Genomic DNA, 26,066 nt, shown 5'->3' on the forward strand with positions numbered 1-26,066 from the left:
ACCATCTTTAACTTGTCCTTGCACAGGAACAAGTTCAGCACCCAAAGGTTCAAAATGTGTCTTAGACCTGCCCCCTTGTTAGGCATCAGGAAGTGAGGGATTAGCAGACCCTCCTCCTCTCCCCGCCTGAGGCACCAGCTCTTGTCAGGTGCTGTGAGACCTTGTCCAGCAGGAGGTTGCAGGAAAGGGAAGGAATAATGCTGCAAAACGACCTGCAATGCCCAGGCGATGAAGTGGTGTTGATCCACTCTGGATAAAAATAGCCTCTGCTTTCACCCAGTGGGGTCAAATGATGAAAGTTATTCAAATTAAACGGTTTTTGAGGTGTGGCGGGAGAGGACCGAGGAGGTAAAGGTGTTACCACAAAGCATACCTCAACCCTTAGCAGCGTGTAAATGAGTGAGGAAAAGGGGCAAAAGAATTGACCCCATCATGATTGACTTGTGTTTTATGGCCAAGACTAGGAACTTAGCCAGGGGCTTCGAGGCCTTTTACTTACAAGTATTCAACTCACATTGAGCTGAACAGACTGGCCCCAATAAAGGGCAGGTCCAGCTATTGGCATGGATGTCAGGAGCAACATTCTGTCAGCAGATCACGACTCCTCTATTCCTAAACCTGCCAATGCAGTCAGTCCTATGAGTGAAGGCAAGCCTGATAAATCTGCTAGGCTGCCTATATGCCATCGGCCACAAGTTCTAAAAGAGCCTCTTCATATTCAGGGGCAAGTTGCTGGTGGCTTACATTACCACGTTTCAAAGTGTGTGTAAGTAAGATGTGTTCAATTTCCTTCACATCAGACTTACTGAAGCCAACACTATCACCAAGGACATCAGATTCCTTATTCTTTGTGTGAGGTGAGAGGGCGGGGAATGCAGATGCCTTATTGCCAGTCCCGGAATCCTGTACAAAAAAGGCTCTCAGGGGTTACATGGGCAAAAAACAGTCTGGATCAGTAAATAGACCATTTCATTCCTAGATCCTTACATAGAGCAAAGATAGAAGCTGGCCCAAACCACTTGAGAAAGGACACAGATCTAAAGACAACAGGGTTTTTTGTTGGCACGATTTAGAAGGTATTCTATTAGCCCTAGAGGGCGGAGCAGGCCTGGGCTTAACCATTGACTCGGAGGCCAAAGCTTCTGGCTCATGGCATAAAAAATGTTTTTTTTTGTTGAGGGGGAATTCCTTCCAATACTGCAGGTTGGATGACAGTGGGGTTTTTCCTTATGCTACAACTAAAGGTTGGTGTGACTTATCGATCTTAGACTCCAGAAGAACTAATTACTTACCTCTGTTCATTCTTCAGGATGTTCATCCCATGGATACCTCCTTTATGATATTTGTATCCCAGTGCAGCTGATCTTTAGAAACTCTATATCTAAATGAAGCTGATCTTCAGAAACCTTTCTGCCACCAGGGGTTGCAGCATGGGTCTGCTTCGCCTGACAACTCTATGCACCCTTTTCGTCAGACATGCTGTTGCAGGCAGTACATATCGAGGCGTTGCACCCTGTGACCTCAGTTCCTTCTTTCCACAAGCTTTGGGAACACACTCCCTAATCCATTTTGATTGTAATTGGTAATATTTATAATGCGCTTAATACCCATAGGGTTCTAAGCGCGGGCCCAGGGATCGAACCTGTGTTGCTCCGCATCATCTTGCTTCCAAGGCTAGCGCGTTGCCCCTGAGCTATCCACCCGAGACTACTTTGATGACATACCTAATCCCCAAAGGCCTCAGGCTTTAAGTGCTGTGTGGATTATGGCCGACAAATGTCGGTATTGAACTCCGATAGTATCTGTTGGTACTTCCTTGGGGAGGATCACTACACACATGACTGCAGGTCATTTCAGTCTATGAACCATCAGGCCCTTCGGGAACCGACAGCTAAACCTTTTACCTTTATCCACAAGGAGAACGTTGATTCTGGGTGACCTTGGTCTAGATAATAGGATGTCGTCAGAGGACAGATCTCCAGCAAGTGAGAAGCAACAGCAGCATTGCAAGATGCCCTGCTCGCCAAATCTGTGGGAAAGAGAAATCCATCAGGGAGTGGATAGTGTGTCAAAATGAAGTTGAGGGGTAGTGTTTGGACAAAGAAGAGCTCCAGTACTTGGAACTTTTCCTCTTCTTCGGAATGTTGCTGAGAGTTCTCTAGGACCTTGGGAGTAGAACGGGCATATGAAGTGGGGGCAGCTTGCCGGTCTTGCAGAGAACAGTGAAAATTCCATTTTCCTGCACTGCTTTAAGGTGCATATTTTAAGTTCCCCTGATGTCACATCTGGAGTCCGGGATACCAAGAGAAGCAGTTGCTGATCCGCAGTGCACCCTTCTGCTCATGAAAAAGCTTCTAATTCATTCTGCACATGGGGAAGATTTTTCTAAGATGAGAGATCTGTGGGAGGAGGGTATGCATTAGAAAATGAAGATACTCAGGCAGAAGGTTCCTCCAAGCCATAGGATTATTAAAGAATGTAAGCTACTTTATTACATTATCATCTTAGTTACAAGTATGTATTTTGATAGGGAACACCCAGTGGGTCCACCCATCACTGAGCCAGTCAACATCCAACTGTCATTAAAAAACACACACACACACACACACCCCAGCATGCTGGTCTATTCACAGTCACGTTTGAGATATCACTCACACAACATTCTGCTGACAGGTAAAGATGGGTACAGTTGGCCTGTTGTGCAAAGCAATTAATGTAATTCTGTATCATACAGTTAATAATTTACAAGAAACATCAACATTTGGAGCATAAAATTGTTACATCGAAAATCAGATTGTTTACATGCTTACCAGGATAGTCAATCAAGGATGTGCTGTGGCTGGATGATCGGGAAATACTCCGACTTTTTTGTGTGATCCTTTGTGGGTGAGGCTTTGTAAAAAGTTGTTTTGGAGTCTGTCCAAACTCTAAAATTTGTGTAAGCATGGCTATTTCGTGATCAGGGTCCTCGATACTTAAGGAAACAAAAACACAAAAGACTGTATATTTATAAAAATACTCTACATTGCAACACTGAGATTGTGTAAAGAACAAGTTACTTGCCTAAAATAATGTTCTCTCTGATGGATGTGGTCTTCCCACAGATTCTCATCTTTTTGACATATCCCGTAAGTGCAAACTTGCCTGGAAACGTTTTTACAGCCACCACATACCATAGCACAGCACTGCATCAACTCTATAACAGCATCAGTGGTGCCCAAGAGCCACACAATACCCCTTCCAACAAATGTAATTGATTACAGTTGCAGACGGAATATTTGAAATATAAAATACATTTGAGACCTTTTGAAACAGAGGACTGTGTTTGGGGAGAGGAGAGCAGCGAATCTGTGGTAGGAATACCATATCCATTAACAGAGATAAGTGACTTATTATAGGTTTGCCAGTATCCCGCAGTAATTCGGGCGGGATAGCAGCAAACCTGCCTTACCATCTCTGCCACCTGATATCCTTGTATTACGGGAATGTTACGGGTGGCAGAGAGCCGGTAAGTTCCCATCTGCTTGGAGTCCCATAGGATGGGATTGCCTGAATCAGTGGCACAGTTAGAAACAGTGCCGGTTATTCAGGCATTTATTTGCCAGTAGGGGCCTGAACTCCCGGGAAGGTCAGGCATGCCGGGAGATCCGTGTCCCCCACCGGCAAACTTGAAGTGTGCCGGTCCAGAAAAAATGCGAGAGCCGGAATATACCAGCACACTTATAATGAGGTCTTTTGTCTACTAATGTTAGAATACCACCCACCCAAAAAAGCCTTATAGTTTGAAAAACTCCCATAGCTGTACAAGTCTCCAGTATCCAAAGTTTCACACAAACTGCTGTGCTCCGGTCCATAAGTCTTATAAAAACCCACGTGACCCAGAAGTTTTACCCATCGCGAACTACATATTGCTCCATGGGAAAACGGGATTGGGACAAAATATTAATATCTTCTCGTCAAGATTTGGATCCTTCTATAAAAAAAAGACACACGCAATCTAATATTAGATGTACTAAGTGTTCTTAAACCTTTCTAAGTATCAGTGAGCATTACCTGGCAACCTCCACTGGGAGCATGGGAGTTGCTTTCAACTGTAAACCAATAATACCTATTAGGTTTTCTAGGAACTATCTTCCAGAAGAATCACCTTTGATTTGGATCAACTAACCTTTTAAAACTAATCCCTGTAAATTGTGAAATCTTGCTTTGTAGTCCAGATATGGGTTTAAAAGCCAGCTGATGCCCTTGAAGTATGCCTATTTATCCCTACTTAAACTAACAACACTGATATTTTTCAAAAGAAAAGTTCAGCTTCTTTCTTGGGGTGATTTTATCAGTGGAAAACCTCTTTCCAAATGATAATCCCAAGAGCAAGTTCACTGTTATGCTTGCAATGCTACACTAGTCGCCTCGCCAAGTTGTCCATAAACCATTTACGCTGCCTGAAATTATGAACTACATTCTACAGTCTCTCACCATCACCAAGTGATATCCTGTTAAGAGTACCTTAATGTGCACAGTGCCACAACACTGATCAGTTTATTGTTTTGGTCCCATCCCCCTTCGACATAGGAGAGCTTGAATGGTTGTGTTACCCATTAGAGGAAGGTGGTTTTTTGGGATCTAACTGGATCACACTGGTTCTGTGTGACTCATGCAAAAGTGTCACCTTCTAGTGACCACTTTCCTCCCCCGTTGCCTTACCTCCATGTCCCCCCCTCTTCATTACTGCTTTGCGCTCCTTTGTTGTTTACTTGCACTATATTTTTGTGATCAAACATTCACTCACACAAGGCACACAAGATTCCATGTGAGGCTGCCCTCTTGAAGTGATAGACGGAGATCAATCTCCTGCTGCTGAATAACCGTTCAGAACTGCGGTAATGTTGCAGAACAGATGTTATTCATTCAGATATAGCAAACCAGACAAAGCAACTGCTGTAGTGACCCTTCGCCAACTGACACAACTAAAACCCGCTATTCCTGCATTCTCCACTCCACAGACTGATTTGAAACTGTGATGCATCATATCTTAGAGATGGTCTGCACGCTGCAAAAACAGGGGAGGTGAGAAAAAGGAGGGCTATGAAAGTCGAGGGAGCACAGGAACAAGAGTGAGGGTGGAATTGCAGAGAGTTGGAAAAGTGGCACTGAAAAGTCACAGTACGACCTGTACATAAGAGTCACACTGCCCCATGTGCTCCAGCCAGATCCCAACACCAGTATAACATTATTGTACACTAAGCATGACCAACACATGAATGTGTCTTTTTGGGAGTGGCAAAGAACTGCTGGTCTGCTCTTGGGGAAATTGCATCATCCCTGACAACAATGTCTGCTAAAGGTCTTTGGCGTTTATAAGCAAACAACTTTGTCATGCAGTGATTGGTATCATTTCTTCGCCTGAAATGAATGTCCAAGTGTTTCATATTGCTATTTCAAATTTGCCATTTAGTGTATAAACTAGATAATCTTGTTTTGTTTTTGCACTGATTGTTGTTGCCAATTATAGGGGTGTCTAAGAAGGAAGCTCGCACAAAGGTGGCATGGTTTTGATTATAGACTTATTTTATATAAGAAGAAACGATCCTCACTATCCCTAACTTCTAAGAGGGGTTTCCTTGCCTCAGAACTAATACTATACAGTTGTGTAAGAATGTCCGTCAAAGTTATTTCCACCGTCCTGTGTCACAACCTATTCTATCCCTCACACTACACCTAAAAGGTAAACTATCAGAAAGCTCCTTCTTTAAGGAGAATGGCTCTTTTCTCTTGCTTCTTTGATAGTGTTCAGAAACAATGTTCTCTCACAACAAAAATACCAGGGGGAATGACTACCTTCACCTGGCTTGCGTGTGCAGCCAGTCTTTGCATAATGTCACGTCCAGGAGAAAGACTGCCTTCTGCTGGTTCGGATCTGTACAACTTCGAGTAAAACTAGGGGGAATTACTCCCTTTCCCCTGGTATCTCTCCGTTCCAACCAAGAGAATGCCTCCCTTATCTTGGTATGACTTTGTAGGGTTCACATCAAGGCCATGGGGAATGACTCCCTCCCCTGATATTACTGGCTATAGTTGTTACTCACTGCTTTCCATTTTGTTGCACACTTTGCTACTCGGATCTATTATTAGCAAAGTCCCCAAGTCTTGTTGGGGTCCCTGACCCTTCTCCGGTGGTCACTGGTTTTCTCTTTCCCAATGTGACAACGCAGATTTCCTCTGATGCCTTCAGTAACTACTCTTGGGTTCCCAACCCTTCTCAGACTCGTGGTAGGGTCCCCGGCCCTTCCCTGGTGGTCAGTGAGGAATTGGGGTTGGAAGCCCATGGCTGAAATGTTCGGGGGAGAAAAGAATGAAAGTTATTTTTCTGAAAAAAACTTTCGGTCTTCTCTCCCCTGAACATTTCAGCCTTTGCCCTTGCCCCCACCCCCTACTTACCTTTTAGCGGCACACTTCGGTGTGTGCCGCCGACTCGCTGTGTCCCTGCGACACCCATTTCCTTTCACTTCCGTGATCGGGAACCGGCGCTGCAGGGTCCTTTCCTTTTTAAAAAAAGAATTAATTGTTACGGTCCGGCTGCGAGGGACACCCCCGCAACCCGCACTCACACCATAGCAAATAAGGGTGCTGGGGAGACCCCCGCAGCCCTTGCCACCGAATGGGGGATTTGGTCTAACTTTTCGCAGTTCAGAATTTTCAAACGGCTGAAATTCAGCCAAATCGCACAGTCTTATTTTCTGACTTTTGGGATATTTCCGTCAGTGTCTCTTCATCTACCACTGACACAAGAAAGATGGGGCTGGAGGCACAACTAACACTGGTTAGGCCCAATAATTGCCTCAGTCCCACTGGGCTGACTGAAAACTGCCTGAGCGTCTCTCCCACCCGCTAGCGTCCCCTCTGGGTCTCCTGGTACCTACCCTTACCTCCTGGGGCTCTAGGTACATCACTGGGCCTACCCGAGACTGGGCTCCGCTTTGACGGCTCTTCATTTTTCTCTCCGTGTCAGGATCTGCAACATGGCATTTCCCTGCATAGCTCCGCTTTCTTCCTTCCCTCGGTCGTGAGCTTGGGTCTGCACCGACAGACCCAACGGAGAATTCCCACAGCTGCTCACTGGCGTTCTTCACGTCCCTCTCCTGCTGAACCGCCAGCAGAATTCGATTATCCCATGCTGGAGATTGCCTGCACCTGCATCCTCTCAAGGCTGCACTTGACTCTGCAGCAGGGCTTGCCTCATTTGATATTGCTTTGTTTCTTTTTATACATTGTATCCAGTTCCTCCCATGCGGATTGTAAAAGTCCTTTGTCTCTGTTAATGGTACAATCTTTACACCTCATCAAGGCCAACCCATACCAGTACCGAAGAGTATGAAATCTGTGTCTCTGGTGACCTCCTTCGTCCCGGTATCTTTGCCATTTAACAGAGGTATGGTTGGTGTGAGTCCTCTAATCTTCCTCTTCCTAGCCCTGTTGAAAGGAGGGTTAGCATCAGTTACCAGGTCTGCTTACGCACTGTTATTAGTAATTATTACATAAGAGAATGGGAGGTCACAATAGCATACAATGGAATTTTTAGCATAACCCTCCATAGATCTTGCAGATTTCAGGGCCTCAAAGATGAGAGGGTGAGGGAGTTCACTCATGGGACTTAAGCCTTTAACCCCAAATGGATCTGCTGTTCTCGTTACCCTGTTGGGTTAGGGTTTATAGGGGCCTTGCTCAGATCAATGTCATTGTCCCAAGGGAGGAGTCCCACTCCATGAGGTCCTCCTGCACTAAGATGCCCCTAGGGGGACTATTGGATAGTTGCCTCACTACCCTAGCCTCATGGAAAGGTGTTCCCCTCTGGGGAGAAGTGACAAGAGTAGGCGAATCGTCCACATAATGCAGTGGCTCTTATTATGGTTAATATTTTCAGACACGTATTTTGTAAGCACGTCAGTCATCTTTTTTGGTTGAAACAATCAATACCCTACAGTCAACTACTGAAAATAAGCAAACTAATCATTAATAAAAAATAAAAATTGCCAATAAGTCCCACTTTCAGCTCTTCCTTCACAAAGGAATTCTCCCTTACTCACTTTCCCCCAGAGGCTCAATGTGACCCAAGCCCTGGCTCTTTATAGGCCTGACTATTGCAATAACCTCCCACTGAATCTACCATCTTCCACTCTGCGACCCCTCCAGCTAATCCAATAGCGCAGCAAGACTTATCCTTGGCCTTAAGACCAGGGACCGCATCTCTCCTGCACTAAAAAGTCTTCATTGGCTTCCGGTTGCTGCACAGATTAAATTAAAATCCCTATTCATCATCCACAAGGCGGTCTGGGCCTGAGGACCACACTATCTTCAACTTTATCTTACTAAATGCTCCTCCTCTAGACCCCTACGCACCTCTGGCTCCAACTCTCTGTGTGTAAAGCGTTTTGCTAAACAGAGGGCAGGTGGTCATTCGCTGTCCTCAACTGGCTCCCTCCTATGAAACACCCCCCCCCCCCTCTGCGCCTTGAGCAGGATCTTCTTTAATTCTTGAAGCCCCTTAAGACGCTCCTCTTTACCGCCTCCTTCCCTTCTTCGAGCCCCTGCTAATCCCACAGTTTCTGCAATTGGTGTTATGGGCCCTTATGCATCCTTAGGGTCCTGACCTTCTGAGCCCAATCAGCCCAGCTCCTGTCTATCTGCACTTGCACTTACATCCTCCGCTCTGGTGGCTTGCACTTAAACCCCTCGCGGCTCCAGGCCGTGTAGCACTCAACATTCCTAGCACTTCATCTGCAGCTCACCGATCAGCTCAGACTCCACAGCACAGACCCCCCTGTCTTCTTCCTTGCTGCACTTGCACGTTGAATACTCAGACGGCATATTAGGTTCGTCCTGTTTTCCTCTCTCCCCACTGCTCTTATATATTGTGTTTTAATGTACTTTAATATATTTCCCACTCCTGCTCCCTCCCTTGCCCTGTGGGAGCTTTGAAACAGTATTTACTTATTGTATAAGCGACTAACAAGCAAACAATAAAATAAATAACATGCTGGTGAGATTGCGTAGAGGAGTAGACAGTGAAGCACATTTGGTGGGGGTGCGCTCAGTTAAAGAATTTCTGGCAAGAGGTGAAATTGAGGGTTGGGGAGATTGTGGGTGATGAACATACCTTTGATCTAGCCTCAGTACTTCTGAACATACATAGGGCCTCATTACGAGTCAGGCGGTAAGTTACCGCCTGGCTCGTACCTTTACCACCATGGCGTAAACTACGTTTACGCCATGGTGGTTGGCGGACTTACCGCCCCATTCCGAGGTTGTCGGGGCGGTAAGTCCCCATTAACCCATTTACCCTTCCCCATTCCCATTTTTGCCCCATAGGGCATAATGGGAGTGGGGAAGGCGTTAATTACGCCACCGTAAATTACGGTGGTGTAATTAACAACAAGGTCCCTTAGCGCCATGGATTTTAATACCTGCTAAAAGCAGGTGTTAAATCCTCCATGGCGCTAAGGGACCTCGGAATCAGGCGGTAAGGGTCGGCGCTGTTTACGCCGCCGTAAACCCCTTACCGCCTGGGTCGTAATGAGGCCCATAGTGATGGGGGTGCCAGACCCAGGGGGAGGAGAGGGTTGCTGTGGCCAAACATGATGCTGGGAGCCAAGAGATGTATTGTGCAGTTGTGGAGACAGAAGGAGGTGCCCTCCATTGTGCAATGGTGTTATGTAGTCTGGGACCTCCTTAGCATGGAGAAAATTAGAGCAATCATACATGACACATTGGCACATTAAAGTGTGGGTCCCTTTTATAGAATATGCTCTGAAAGATACTAACCGATTGTATATCCATGCGAGACAACGCATTTTGGGCGTGCTACCAAAAGAAGAATACTAATTGAGGGACACATGGCTGATGAGAGATGTGGCAATGTATTACACCTACACCTGCGGGGGAATGGTGGGGGAAGGAGATTATACTGATTTAGAGCGGCAGAGATAATACTATGCGGTTGATGATGGATAACGTTGAGATTAATATAATGAATACATGCACATCCATTGTTATACTATTGTTGTATTGACTGGAACTGTTTATAATTCTTGGTGCTGTTGTTGAGTCTATGATGTAAGCATTTGCAAATACCGATCTGGTTGAAAAAAAATAAAAGATTTCCCAGCGGCAATGCTAGCATATTATATGGTTTGGGACTCACAAAAGGGTCTTTGGGCACGCCAAGTTGATGATGGATGCAACACGGACGTATATTGAGAGGCAAGCCTCATGGTGGTCTTTGGGCACAAGAAGCAGGAACACTTTTGCAGTGGCAATGCTAGCATATTATATGGTCGGGACTCGCAAAATGGTCTTTGAGCACACCAAGGTGACAATCGGTGCAACACTGGCATATATCGATGAGGGCAGCCCCATGATGGTCTTTGGGCACAAGTATGTTATGTTATATTGGGTATTTGTATCCTGCCTGCTTGCCGCTGGCCTCAACTTATTAGCAGTACAGTATTCAGGAGCCCTTTAGACCACTAAGAAACATATGCACTTTTGGCACATGCGTTCATATGGTATAATGTGATGTCTAAACTTGCCATGGGCTCTAGCCCCAGATCTTTCACAAACCTAGCAACGCCCCTACGTAACAGATGAATTTGAGCCAAAATTGGGGGAAAAAGGCGTCTGTGAAAGTGCTGAAAAAACAAGTGTGGCACTCAAGTACAGCAGATCTTTTCATGTTTTAAGGGGAAGACTGTACCAGACAGGTGGTAAAATAAAATGTTTCCCATTTAAATTTTGAGAAATAACCAAGTGAATGATAGAAAACAACTTGCTATTCATTAAGTTTGGAGGCATGTCCATGCTCTGTGGGGTACAATTTAAGAGCGCATTTTGCAAAGAAACTGTTCATTCCTATTATCAAATGGTGATCGCTATTGACCTCGTCTCGGCCAATCAGAATGTTCAGAGTGCAGTCAATAACTACTGGTATTGACTGCATTCTGAACATTCTGTTTCTGTCTTCAAAAGCAAACAGGTAAAAAACAATGCTATTTTCAGGTAAGATTATTTTTCAATAAGACACTTCCTTTGCTGCAACAAAACAAAGACAAAGCTAAAACATTGGAAAATGCTTCACTTACGTATAGAGAAATAGTTTACTTTTACGTGACTCCTAACACACTCATTTGCCCAATGCTGCTCCATGAGAACCAAATTTGCAATTTAAATGCTTAACTTATGAAGACAAGCTTATTCCAATACTTCAAAGAATATTATATTTCATAAGTGTCTATTTACTTTACTCACTATGAAAATAACGTTTTTACTTCACCAGGCAAACTCCAAAACATGTTACCACTATGTATGAAAAGCCTTTTAGACCTCAGGAGGGGTCATTATCTTTCAAGATAATGACCCTTCTCCAACTAATGGTCCAAGGCAAAGTTCCAATGGTCTAAAAGGCTATATTAAATATGTTACTCAAATATCTTCTCGATTCTTCTTCACCCTCGTGTTATCTCGTACGATGTATTTTACTGTGAACTTACCTGTTTAAATCAACGCCTCCCTCGTAGGTTACTGGATGAAACACTAAGAAAGAAAGAGCAATTAACAAAATTTACAAACAAACTCATTCATTCATTCTGTTTTCATCTTTCAGATGTAATGGATAATACTTGAGCAATCGAGTTTATATTCAACATTGATAGTGGATCACTGCAACCTGAACAGAAACAAACTATAACTGAATAACAGGGAGGAATGTGAATCATTTTGGACTATTGCATGCACCATATTTTATTTATATATTTATATTGCGCCAAAGCCTGCATGCTTCAGAGCGCAGAACATAAAAACAGAGAAGTAAAAAGACAGGCCAACCAGTAGATTACTATCAAGCGGTAGAATCAGTGGCTAGAAATAATGGGATTTATTCAAATAGCCAAGTCTTCAATTGTTTCTTGAATACTGAAAGTCGTGACTCTGAAAGTAGGTTCTGGGGAACTGCGTTCCATGCTAGAGTGATCCGAACAACAAAAGAGTGACCAAGTTCTTTTAGACGTTTTTGTTCTTGGTACAGTCAACTGTCCTTGAGTTCTGGAATGCAAATGTCTAGATGTTATGTATGGGGTTAGAGGTTTCTTAAGGTAGATGGGGGCATTCCCAAATAAACATCTGTGAGCTATAGAGAGGGCCTTAAAACTTAGTCTGGCAGATACAGGCAGCCAATGAAGTTCTCTTCTACCCTGTGATATATGGTCTCTTTTCAGGATGTCATGTAGAATTCGAACTGCTTCATTTTGAAGAATCTGGAGTCTGGTTATACATTATTAGCTCCAAAAAGAAGAGCATTATAGTAGTCCAGCTGAGGTGCAATAATGGCTCGGACCAGGATGTCACAATTATTCTGGGACAGAAAGGGCTTGCATTGCCTCAAAACTCAAAGATGGTATTGAGAGCTGTTGACCACTCCATCAACATGCGCTTTTGAGTTAAGAGAGGATTCCAAACTTTATCTAGAGTGCCCATACAAGTACCCTCTAATTCCATAACCTTATATTCGGGACTAAGTTTTGCTCTTACATGTGGAGAGCCGTAAATCATAAGCTCTTCCTTAGAAGGATTAAGGCAGAGCAAATGACTAGACATTCAGACTTTTATCAAGCCATAGGTGGAGTTCAACCAGTCACCACTCAGCTCCATCACAAGATGAGTATCGTCAGCGTAGTTGTCAAAATAGACGCCGCAAAGATCACAAAAAGGCTTCAAGTATAGGTTGAACAGAGCAGGAGACATGCAAGCTCCTTGCGTAACTCCGTAATTTGTTTTATTTACATCCGAGGAGGCATCATCCAGCATAACCGAGATTCTCTATTGCTCAGAAAAGAGTGAATCCAGTTAACAGCTTCTTTTGAACTGTCCCCAGTAGTGTACAAGACATCCAGCAAACGTTTGCGATCTAACAAATCAAACTCAGCTAAGTCTAGAAGAATTTAAAGGCCAGCTTTATCTCTTTCCAGAAATTCGAACATGTGCGACTGGAGATCCAGTAAGGCACTTTCTGTCATTATTGCTAAAAGCAAAACAGGGTTCCAAAAATTGTCTTACCATTGGGAGGAAATATTGGAAACTCAAGAAACAAATGTGCTTTAATACATTCTGTGTGGAAAGCTTAATAAGAATCATATGTGTACTCATTCAGGAATCACAATTTACAAAAATGTTTAAAAGTTTTTTTGTTGGTGAAATTCTTCACGTTCCAGTATTACAAAAACAGAATTCACTGTTGGGCTCCTTCACTTCCAGCAGTGTACGTGCACACTTTGCACCCACATTACATCATAACTTGTGACATGAGAGGATAACTCTAGTCTGGTAGCTAAGCACATGTTAATATCAGTTGTCAATCAGTTTATACCAAAAATGTGGTAAAAGAGGGTTAATGATCTGCAGATCACATCTATTGTAGACAAATAACTGTCTTGCTAGCAGTGGAAAAGCCAACAGATACTTGTGTGCTTGCTATACTATATAAAAACCTTTAACAATAAACAAACATAAATCCATCGGAACCAAAATTTATATGAACCCTGTACATGCCATTGCTTAGTAACAATAAAACATTGATAGACTATTTTGGCACATGGTATGTCAATCACAGCGGCGTATATCATTATAGTTCCTAATAGAAAGTAATCAATGCTTTTCAGAATGTATTGATTTTTTTGCACTGACCTTAAAGCATACTCACAGATGTAAATGCTGCACTGTACAGCACTGTGACCAGAACAAAACAACACAGCATAATGTAAATAGGTTTTCCCCCAAACAAAATACTTGGACGCTTAGAACTACGTTTTGGCTCACAGTCCATGCCAAATTATTTATGTTGTGTCATGTAAAAAAAAAAGAAAAAAAAAAAAGAAAGATATATATATATATTCAAAAGTGATCACTGGGCATGTCCAAGATGGCAGACTGAACGGACGCAGATGGCAGAGGCTCCCCGAACTAAAATAAATCCCTGCCGAATTATCACAATACCTACGTAGTGAACGTACGCCAAAGCTGGACAAGGTGACGGGGGAAGGTTGGAATGAGTAGAAACAAAAAGGGTTTCCCTATAAAGAATAAAGAACCCGGAGCAGCCAGAGAGAAGAAAAGGGAGATGAAATTGAGTACCTGAAAACCCAGACCCTTGTCTGGGTTCCCTACCCCAACCCCCCTCCAGCCCCCTCATCAGTCTGACACGGACACAGGGGAGAAGCATGATCAAAGAAGAGAGAGAAATGAAATGACAGGGAAGTGACTGGAGGAATAAATGGTGGCTGAAGAATAATAGGCCCATGGAGGTGGGGAGAAAGGCGTACGGCAGGGCACAGAGACCAGTAGGTCAAGAAGTCCAGAAGAGGAGGGGGTTGCCAGAGCACCAATCTGGACACCCAGGAAAGGCAAGAATCTAACTTCACCTCAAGAGCCGTTAAGAGTGAGAGAGGAGAGCCAGATGGGACGGTGGCCAGAAGAGCCACGGGAGCAACTCAGAGTAAGGTGCGGCTGATGGCACAAGTGGCAGAGGGGACCCCTGGGTTGTCTATGAGGAGGAAGAACAAGAAGGAACAAGTTACTTACTTGTAACTCCTGTTCTCCAGTATGGGTCTTACATGGATTCACAAGTTTAATAGACAGATGAGGAAAGAAATACCACGCTGTTGTCTCCTTACAGGGACACGCGTAATATAACCAATAGAGAGTGACGTACAATTAATCAGAAAAACAACCAGGAACAAGGACACCACAACATAGTGGTGAGCACTAACCATTTTTACTTTAAGGGAAGCTTTGGGCATACATTGTGGTACGACGATTGCCTAATACCATATATCATCCATAGGACATTACATAAGGAGAACAGGAGATGAGGAAGGAGTTGTCACGCATTTCTGAAGAAGGGAGGCCATCTTCTAACCAGTCATTTTAACTTGTTATCTCTACCACCTAAACTCACCATCCTGGAATCCTAGGACACACACAAGGTAAATGACTATGCCAAGGTATACCCTACCCACTTCTTGATTTACAAAAAGACAGACTGTTAACAGATTGTCAATATACTCTCTACAGGGATACTGTCAAAGTTGAACATATTCACTAGAGAAGTGCATCAGCAAGCTGAACATTGTTAGGTGAAGTACTTATCAATTTATCTTGATTACTGAAAACAGTGCTTTAGAATTAGACAAACAAAGTCATTTTCAACACCTAATTGTAAATTAATTTATTCTATAGAAATATTGTCACACTATGAAAATTGAAGATGACATGAACTTTTTTCCTGATGAAGAGAACTTATTCTCGAAACGCTTCGAGCTTGATAATTTGTAACAAAAAGTGTTTTTATTTATTAAAATGTTTGTGTCAAAACAAGAAATGTTTGAATGTAAAAATCTTGATATATAAAGTGACTGGTATTTTGGTAAAAATATACATGTCATAAGAATTCTACTAATCATCTTTGGAGTAATCTTTTCTTGAGTAATCTGTTGAGTAAACAATATTCTTTAAACACAAAAAAGACTTGTGGACACTTTCTTGGTCTTTGAAGAAGTACAATTCATTAATATTATCTGAAGAAAGCAAAATTGTAAGACATTTGACTGATAGTGATTAAGTAAATAGAGGTGTGCCAGGGACGGGAGTCTCCATGAAGTATGGACACTTTATTGGATTAGAATATATGTATTGACTTTTGATGCCAGAGTCATAGATTTCTCCCTTGCACTCTTCACATACCTAAAATTCCCTAGAGTCAAGGTGTGCTTAGCCACTTATCAATTTTGTGTTATAATGGCAAACCCCCATTGGAAAACCCTCTGTGAATAAGCGTCTGAGTCTTAAATCCATTGATCCCACCAGTGTAGAGAATGGAGGGGGGGGGTATCTGTCCTTATGCACTCTTTATGGTAGGAATAGAGGCACAGAGCACCCGGACCAAGGTTCTCTATAAAGTTGCAATGGACCAGAGGTGATGCAGGCTGGTTCTTAAGTACAGTGAGCCCCGAACAAAGGAATGTCCACACACTATGTTAGGTGATAACATAGCTTCTTTATATAAAATAAGGTTCAGATATATAAACATCTGATATATATACACACATATGACTAATACATTGTACTTTGGCAATACTATTCTAATAATGGCAATACAATATATACTCGATATGGTACCACACAATACTTTAGATTGAATTAGAAATGCACCCACAGCTGGCAGTTTAAAAAGCATAGCAATCATAAGCGAAAAGTAAGGGTGTACCTAATCTTGTCTATTACAGCCCAGTCCATAAATGTTCACAAATGTTCTGCTTTACTTCTACAGGTTCCACTATCCCACGGTACCTGTGGTGGCAGAAGAGAACAGGATCCAAGATGGCTCTGGGACCCCTGGGTGATTCCTGAGGCTGGAAGATGCTCTTCCTCATCACAGTACCTTTGGTGCCTTGGCAGGCGAAGTGGTGGAGCTTATTGGCTTTACTCGACTAGACCCTTTGAAGAAAGACCCGGTTTGAAACAAGGAGTCACTGGGATGTCGAGTCCAAGAGAAAAGGAGTAACCAGACAGTGTCGAAAAGGTAGCACTTTCGGTCTTTGCAATGGTCATAGTTGGCGGGTCGTTACTCCGGCTGTGGATGTCGCACAAAGGTGAAACTTTCTGTGGACTCCGAAAAGGCCTGGCTGAAGAGGATAAGACCCATGGGGGCCTTGGATGCCTTTCAGTGACGACGGGTGCAGTGGCAGAAGTAGGTATCAGGTTTCAGGGCTTCACAGTTTACCGACTTTTGGTTCTCTGGAAGGCTTCTGGTGACCTGGACTCGACCACTGGAAAAATGACCCTCACCAAGGCTGGATCCTCAGGACGTCTTCTTCGGCTTATGGTGGCGGGAAACCCACCATAGGCTGACCCTCCTCTGCATACAGTGAACTGGGATATTCTTTCGGTGGAACAAGTGGTCAGATGTCAAGTCAGGGATGTCCCTTGAAAGATGCTTTGATCAGGTGGAACTTTCGCAGCTCCAGGTGTCAAGCAGCACTATGCCAGTGTACCCCTCTTCTGGATGATACGCTGCAATCTGACTTCCAGCAGTCACAAACACTCTCAGGACCCTAGGCGACACAACTTAGAGATGTCCAAGCACTCCTCTTCTGGACTCACGAATAATGCTTCTCCGAGATGGCAGGCACACAGGACTGGCTTCCGGGGTACTTATGATGAAGAGTAGCAGGCACACAATGGTGCCTAGTAGCTCAGGAAGAGGTTGCCTATCCAGGTCCTGTCTTGATTCCATCTTTGGGTCAGTTCAGCAGTCTTCAGATTCCTTGAAGAAATGCAGCTGCAAACTCCTTCCTCCGACTGGACCCAGGGTTCAAGCTTCAGGTTTCAGCTTCAGAACAAATTGTTGAGCGTGGGGTCCTTAGTTATACACGTTCGTTCTCCATTCACTCAGGCTGAGCCAGGCTCAGTCAGCCAATCGTACATAAGTGCATTAATGCAGGCAGTCAGCCAATCAGGCTCATAGGCATTTAGGCCATTCACCCAAACCATACACCCACAACATAGAATGCGGATTGGAGTAAGCCCCTAGCCTTTCAGAACACTACACTGCATTCACTACAGTTTAAGTCAGGGATGGCCAATGCATTGTGGCACACAACCAAAACTAGACAGCCACAACCCAGAATCTGAGTTGACTTCACACTCCATTCATACAAGTACCCACAATACAGTCTCTGGGAAGGCTTCAGTCAGTATGACAGGAGGCAGGTCCAGGGCCATATATGGTATTTCCACCCAACAGCCAGTCAGGGAGAAAGAAACAGAGTCATTGCTTCCCATGACTTTGGGAAACAAGGTGTAAAGGCAATAGAAACCAAGAGGCTACAATGGCCATCTTGCATTTGTCTAGAAATCCACAGATTCCCACGGCAGGGACTGGGTGTCCCAAAAATGGAGGACACTTGGAGCCACTGTCAAATCAACATGTAGCTGCCACTAGGTCATACCCTGCTCTGTGGGCAACACAGTTGCCCATAAACACAAACACACACAAGGGGTACAAGGGTGTACCCCCACCCATGGGTGCCATTAGGGTATCCCATGGGTGTTGTTCACTAAAAGGAGAAATTAAGGGCTATACTGCCAGAGGTCCAGGCTGGACCTCAATGGCAGAAAACATAGAAAACACACACAGATGGGGGCACTGTTGAGCAGCCAGAAACTGGCCGCTAAGTTTCTGAGCTCCGTGTGCATCTTACACGAAATCCAGCATCAACGGCGTATATTACATTTATTCATTTGCAAATCCTATCACCCTGTGAGGTTGCTGGCTTGGGCTACGATCTCCTTCAACCCCGGACGAAATCGGAGCTGTGATGCCCTAGAACTGCTGTTTGCCAGCCTGGAGGTGTGTGCGACCTAATCATCGGCCGAGCCGGGCCTTGGCGGCTCTACGTGGGAGGTCGCCGGCCCTGTCCTGATCTGCGACTGGCCCGCCTCTGGGGCCTGGGCGATCGGCGGCGGTGGAGGTGGTGGGGAGTCTCGCCCCCCTGAGTTGTTAGCGGAGGCCGCTGCTGCTGCGACTGGTTCTCTGGTGCTGAGTCCGGACCACTTGTCACCCGCGGCCAGCGCGTGGTGTGGGGCCTCGGCAAGGAGGGCCGCCATCCATCTGCCGCCCCTTGCTGTGGAGTAATCAGGCTAGCCAGCCCTGTGTGCCCTGACCCCCCCCTTCTGTGACCGCTGTGGTGGTGAGAGAGAAGGAGAGCTTTGTCGCCTTGCATTGCTGGGCGGGGCTGTGGCTGTTGCAGCTGGCCCTCTGACGCTGGGGGGCGAGCCGAGCATTATCTGCGCCTGGCGCGCGACATGGAGACCGCGACCGGGAGGGCCACCATCCACCTGCTGCTCCTCCTTTCAGAACTGCCGAGCCGGACGACTGTGTGCTTTGGGTCCCTTCCCTCTGTGGCCGTTGCTCCGCCAGTCGCCGTGGTCGCGGCTGGCGGCATTTACCCCGGATACTTTCCGGGCTTGTCTACAGTCTCCTTGGCGGACACGGCCCGCGGTACCTAACTGACCACCCCACCATTGTGCCCCTGTGGCCCTGCGACCTGCCGGCGGGTGGCTGATGTTCTCCTATGCCCCGGATGCCCATCGGGCCCCAAAGGATTCAGGTACGGAATTGTGTGTGCCCCACATATAGGGACCCCAGGGGCCTGGTGGTACTGGACCTAGACTGAAACCTGCTCATCTTCACTGGGCTAGCTGGCCTCCCATTGGCGCTATACTCCACAGCGCTGTACCACAACTGTCACTACCGTCAGTGCCTGGGCCATAATATTACTGCGGCGTGGTCTGGCGCACCTTGATTTCCTCTCCCGACTGGGGGCCTCACGTCCTTGCTGCAGTGTCCTCCCTACCACGTCGACTGGCCTGCACTAATCAGCCCCACATTGATTTGGGATGCGCGGTCCCCATTGCACTCATTGCCCAGCATATACTCTCTGCCACAGCTGACTAACTTGTGGGACCTGTGAACAATGGTGATTGTGCACGCCCTGTCTCATTGACACCGCCATTCCTAACCACACTGTTGGGTCCCACACCACTTTGAACGCGGCTCATCGTGGGGGCTGTACTCACACACTGGGGCCTCCTCTGTGACCGTTTGGTGCCCGGCTAGCTGTGCCTGCAACTACACCCTCCTGCCCAGCTGTTCTACCCAGATGCCTGCTAGCCTCATATTCGACCACCACATTATCCGTCAAGACCACACTCCTGCTAAATTGGGACTACAGAGAACCACTGCACATACTGCAATGTCGAACAGAGCCCGTGATAACAATAAAGTGGGTGTCATGGACAAATTTGTAAAGGCAACACCTCGGTCAGAGCCAGGGCACGCATCTGCCAATCAGGAAGAAACTGACTCGCATCCAAGCACGCCAACCCCTGACCTTGGCACAATGAGGGAATCCATGGGAAAAAACGTTGCCTCTTTTCACGAAAAACTGGACAACATTAATGCCAATGTTGCATCACGTAAAACTTAGATTGATCAGGCTGGTGCCAGGATCACAGAGGCGGAATCCAGAATTGGAACCAATGAGGATGCTCTACATACGCTCCAGGACACTGTCGCTACACTCACAAGCGACATGAAGACGGTCAGGGCAAAGTGCGACGATTTGGAGCCCAGATCGCGCCGAAACAATGTTCGGATTATCGGGGTCCCTGAAAATGCCCTTAAAGGGCGCATGGAGTTGGCAGTTGAAAATGTACTCAAGGAACTACTCGATGGCCCTGACTTGTCACCCTTCTTCACGGATGAACGCGCCCACCGGGCCCTCTCGCCGTGGCCTAAACCTGGCGACTTTCCCAGACTTATCATTGCCAGGATCCTCAACTATCGGGATAGAGATCACATCCTTCGCCTGTCACGAGAAAAGGGTGAGCTTCGGCTCGGCTCGCAGATCTTCCTGGACTTCTCTGTAGGAGTCCAACAGGAGCAGCGTCACTTTCTGGCCGTGAAAAAGCTCTTGAGAGAGCGCAACATCCCATATGCTATGCTGTTTCCAGCCTGACTTAAATTCACTTTCAGGCAAAAACTATATTTTTTCACGGTACCGGATGAGGCTGTGAAGTTCATCGAATCACAGATTACTCTCCACAACCCAGCTGAAGACCACATGGACAATGACTGAGCCGTGCCCTATCCGTCTCCATTGTGTTCATGTCCTGAACGTTGATGCTCATTGGTCTTTGACTCTGTAGGGGTTTGATATACTGGCCTGATGGGGCTCATGATCAGGGTAAAAACAATTCAACTGTCCCCTGCGTGGGGGTGGGATTTACAGTGATGTGGTTGCGGCCCACCAGCCTGGTTTACGATCTCAGGTACAATGTTTGCTCTATCATTTGACCATGCTCAGACTCCCAAAGGTTCAAGTACTCTGAATCCCCTGAATTTCTTAAGAACAGCGGGTACGGAGACAATGCTTGCCTCCTACATGCATCGATAATGTCTCCATCACTATTTGCTCTGACATCTGTACTGTTATTAGAAGCTCTCACCCCATAAAGTACCAGCCATAGTATTACTTCCACTATGCTCTTATATACAGTTATCTTTTGCTATACCCGTAAGACCTCGATGCGTCGGCTCATGTCTGCAGCTGCTCTGAGTCTACTTCGTAGTCACCGCTTAGTCGGTGCATTGGTATAACATGTTTGCATTGTTTATACTGCCCATCTGTAGTACCACTCCTGGTACTTCAATGCTATTATCATGGTCAGATGCACGGCAACAGCACTCCTCGCTGCGGTTGCAATGGTTACTAGAGGGGAGGTTTTAGGTTTTGGCCCCTGTTGGGCCCATGACAGTGTACCCCACTGCAGTTGCAAAACTATGTTGGAAGTTTTGCTTGGTGCGAGCCCCCGTTGGGCCAAAAGTACGCGGGCGGTCCATGTTGGGATCGGTCCGCTGGCGTCCATCTAAGGGCGGCTGACGTGGGAGGGAGAGGGAGGACAAGGGTGCCACTGGTCATTACTTGACAGCGACAGAGGGGGGAGGTAGGGTTCTGGCAAGTTACATTGGAAAAGGCGGGGGCAGACCAGCAAATCGCGCTATGTTGGACCGTCTTAAAAGTAACTAGACAATCTGCAAGTGCATACCACGATGGGTGAGCTGGGATGTGCCCTAGACAAGTGAAATGCCCACTACCATAATGTCCTAGAATGTCCAGGGATTGAGTAACCACACTAAGGCCCGTCAAATGATGGCCTATGCCAATAGACACGGTTGCAAAATCTTGTTGTTGCAAGAAACGCACTCCACGGGCCGCCAGGCGGGGAGCATGGCACCATCAGGAGGACGTAACAGATGCTTCACTTCCTATTCCACACAGGCCAGAGGCGTGCTGACACTCATCCACAAATCCATCAAATTCATACTACACAAGAGCTACATAGATCCCGATGGTATATATGTCGTATTACACTGTACCATAGTAAACAGGGAGTACCTTCTTGTGAACACCTACGATCCCAATGTGGATGCCCCTGAGTTTGTGGACACTGGCGGCTGGGATACGTGGGAATCCAGATCATATGTGGGGTGGGGGGGGGGGACATGAACCTTATACTGGACACCAATCTAGACAGGTACGGGACCGCATTCAGGCCCTTGTCCAGCGCCGCACGTAGACTACATAGTCACAGCGCAACACTTAACATCCAACACGTCTGGAGGATACTGCACCCTCAACGGTGCGAATAGACCTTTTACTCCTCCGTCCATGATAGTTCCTCCAGAATTGACCTATTTCTAGTGTCGAGTGAAGTGTTGGGCAGGGTGGAGGGAGCACAGATACTGACCCGCACATTATATGACCACGCCCCAATTACCGTATCTGTGGAACTGGGAACACCCATCCCGACATACAGCACATGTTGCTTCAAATCCGCGGCCCTTAGGGACATTGTTTCAAGGCTGACATTTTCGCTGACATTGAGTCCTTTTTTGAGCACAACAGCCCCCAGGCTACTTCTATTGGCGTCCGGTGGGATGCCTTCAAAGCATATATCAGGGGGATGTCCATGTCCAGAGAAGCGGGTGTGTTAAAAACGATAAGAGCTGCCATCAGTCGTTCTGAAACCAAATTACGTGAGTTGGAACAGGACTGTTCCACAAGGGCTGATCCCACTAAACTTGCTCTAATTAGCGAAGAACTCCAGACATGCAACGCACATGACACCAGAGAGGTCCAGTACTTTAGCCGCCCACAGGCTGCACGGAAATATGGGGAGGTTGATAGACCCGGGAAAACACGATCTACTCTAATGAGAGGTGAATGAGGTCAGACCCAAATCACCTCTATTAAGGGTGAACAAGGCATCTCACAGTGGTCGGACCAACAGATTCTGGATATATTCACCGAATTCTATACAACCCTATATTCCCAACCCCCTGAACACACTGAACAACATATGCGGGACCTCCTTGATCAAATACCCACAACGTGCGTCTCCTCCTCGACTAGAGACCAGCTGGACTCCCCGATCATTCTGGACGAGATAGTCAGGGCCATCTCAGACGTGCCTAAAGGTAAAGTACCAGGTCCTGATAGACTCACGGCTGAATTCTACCAGGAACACATAACCATACTAGCCCCCAAGTTATTGGAAGTCTGGGATGAATCGCTCCGCCTGTCTATCCTCCCTCCCTCTTTGCGTGAAGCCGTTATAACGGTGTTGCTCAAGCCTGGCAGGCCCAACGGTGAGTGTGAATCATATAGGCCCCTCTCCCTCATGAACTTAGACACCAAGATCTTCGCCAAGGCGATAGCGAACCGCTTTCTCTCAATCATGATGCATCTGGTCCACGAAGATCAAGCAGGCTTTATACCGGGGAGATCCACTTCTCATAGCATCAGGCGGCTGTTTAATGTGATGGCCTGGATAGATCAGGACGCGCACGCAATTGCGGTCACACTCGACGCTCAGAAAGCGTCCGATATGGTGTCATGGAAGTATATGTGGCTGGTGCTGTAGACAATGGGCATCAGCCCCAATATGATTGGATACATTAAACTGTTATACACCTCCCCTGTGGCTAGGTGTTAGGGAGAATTCTCTGTATAGGCTAATTTCCCAAACCTAGTGAGTCCCCCAACAGCTTTGCTGGATTTTTGGGGTTTATTTTTTTCTCCTGCTAAGAGTGAGACTCTTTCTCCCACTCTTAGGCATGATTTGAGAATGTCCCTTGACTGTGTAATGTGTTTTATGGGCCATGGGGTCTTTTACTCCATAGGGCTTCATGTGTTTTTGGTAAGTGTTACACAGCACCCTCAGTGCAGTAACACAGGGGTGTCATAGTGACCCCCAAACATAGACTCCATACCCTGGGACTGACTACTGTCTCCCAGGGCATGGAAAGTCACCATTGACTTTACTAGTCTTAAATTGTGAACAGAACTAGTACAAACCATCATATTGTGGGAGTACTGGTAGGGGTAATTAGATTGCCTCTGGGTCTGTTTTTCGAGGTGGGCACTGTGCAGTCCCCCCTCGTCGAGTTTCTATCTGGTGGCAGTGGTTACCACGCGAAATATTCCACCGGAATATTTCCTATGGGATTTACCCATTCATTTTAAACGCACCACTCTTTTGGTGCAATGTGAAAGATACTGCCGGGTTATTTATTTAATATTTATTCCCTGCTTGGGTCTTTTTGCCAGGACTCGGTTTTAAAATGGCATTTGTGTCCGCCTCTAACTCCAACCCAAGTCGAGCCCTTTGTTCCACTTTTGGCGGGCTTCTGCACAGAAGCCTCCAAAAGTGGTGCCACTCTGTCTGGGTCTACAGGATGTGTGGGAGCGGGGGAATAGGCACCCTGGACTGAGTTGCCTCGGCAACTCAAGTCACACTCTTGTGTGATTGGCCCAGTGGTGAGCCGCCCGGCTCACCACTTAGCATGTTTGAGTGACAGCTAAGACTGATGAATGGGGGTTTTCTGCATAAAAGCAGGCTTTGGGGACTGGAACTTCAGAAGTCGCCACAGCACCTAAAGAATCCAAAGAGGGAGAAGCTGAGCCAACCTGCAACGACAACACCGGTGGAGCCCTGCTGAACCGACTCACCACTTCCCAACGACAGAGAAGATCTTCTTCCTGGAGAGTCTTCTTCCTTTGAGCTGGTGGGGTTAACCAGTTCGCCCTCTTTTCGCCTTCCCGGATCGTCTCGTGGTCGAATCGCCCGTGCCAAGCACCCTGGCGGCCGGATAGCCACGCTTCACCACTACCGCGAATAAAAGGGTAGTACCTTTTAACCGGGAAACTCTGCGGCTGGTTTCTTCCCAGGCAGTGCAACGACCTCCAGCTTTCCTCCACGTTGAGATCTTCTCTTCCCCTGGACGAAGCACCGACTTGCACCCGCTGCCAGGAACTGCCCCGGCTGGAGCTATCTCACCATTTCAGGTACTGTGTTCCGCCTGGTCTCCTTTGCAACAGACTGTTCAAGGTGTCCCGTAAATCCTTGACTCTCTATCCTGGGGTGACCTGGGACCTGTTAACTAACTTTTCTGAACTGATCCAACTCCTTTTTGAACTATCTGCAAAGACTTTTAAAGTGTACTTCAACTGTGTGATCTTGGGCACATTCCGCCTTGCTCTCTCCAAGAGTGGGCCTGGTCTATGAACTTTTTGCTCTACAGTAGACCCTGCCTTTCTTGACTTGCTGTGGTTCTTTTAAAGTGCTTGTATTGTGTGTTTTCCTATTTCTGCCTTTCCTCTCCCTTTTTAAATAATTATTGGAGTGCCATCTTGGTTAAGCGCTCACCTCTGTGTTGATAATAAGTGGTGTTCTTGTCGAATAATTAATCAGGGAGGTGTATATATTTCTAGTGACTGTGTTTGAACTTGCTTGACATATTAGTGCCAGTGTATTTTTACAAGAGTGTTTTTAAATAAATAATTATATACTTTTATACCAAAGCTCTGCTCAGTGTTTGCTTGTGCTACTGTATTTTTGTACCTAATGTGTATACTCTAGATTCTGCCTAACTCTTCTTGAGAGAAGTCTGACTGTTCAGCCACAGCTACCAGGTAAATCTGGGTGGTGCAGACTGCTACCAATTGGGTTTACTGCCAACACCTGTAGTCTTAAACTTTTTGCAGTGGTCCCTAAGGGAACTGCACAGGTTTCTGCCTAACACTAGGGTTCGGGTTAACTCTGACATCCACTCTGTTCACACTCTTCAGAGGCACCCGACAGGGTTGCCCATTCTCCCCGATCCTTTTTGCTCTAGCAATAGAGCCTATGGTGGATCACATCAGAGCACGCCATTCCCACAGGGGGATAAGACTAAAAGACACCCCGGAAATCATATCACTGTATGCAGATGACATACTCCTATACATTAGGGACTCTGCCACCCATCTTGACCATCTTGACCACATACTACGTGAGACCAAATCCGAGGTCTTGCCGCTTACTTACTGTATCCAACAACCAGTCACCGAATACCC

The 26,066-nt window shown here is 46.1% G+C and overlaps 1 protein-coding gene across 2 annotated transcripts in view; it reads right to left on the reverse strand.

Annotated features, from left to right (window-relative positions):
- NSMAF (neutral sphingomyelinase activation associated factor) overlaps positions 1 to 26,066 on the reverse strand; it is a 2,198,666-nt gene that overhangs the window by 756,747 nt on the left and 1,415,853 nt on the right. For both annotated transcript variants that reach the window (XM_069621092.1, XM_069621093.1), the window contains 2 exons: positions 11,544 to 11,586; positions 2,811 to 2,974 (listed from right to left, as the gene is read on the reverse strand). In XM_069621092.1, the coding sequence (XP_069477193.1) occupies positions 2,811 to 2,974; positions 11,544 to 11,586 (207 nt within the window). The remainder of the gene's footprint in view (positions 1 to 2,810; positions 2,975 to 11,543; positions 11,587 to 26,066) is intronic.

The sequence above is a fragment of the Ambystoma mexicanum genome, chromosome 5q, assembly GCF_040938575.1.
Source record: "Ambystoma mexicanum isolate Mex_15411 chromosome 5q, UKY_AmexF1_1, whole genome shotgun sequence".
In the NCBI taxonomy this organism is placed as follows: Eukaryota; Metazoa; Chordata; class Amphibia; order Caudata; family Ambystomatidae; genus Ambystoma; species Ambystoma mexicanum.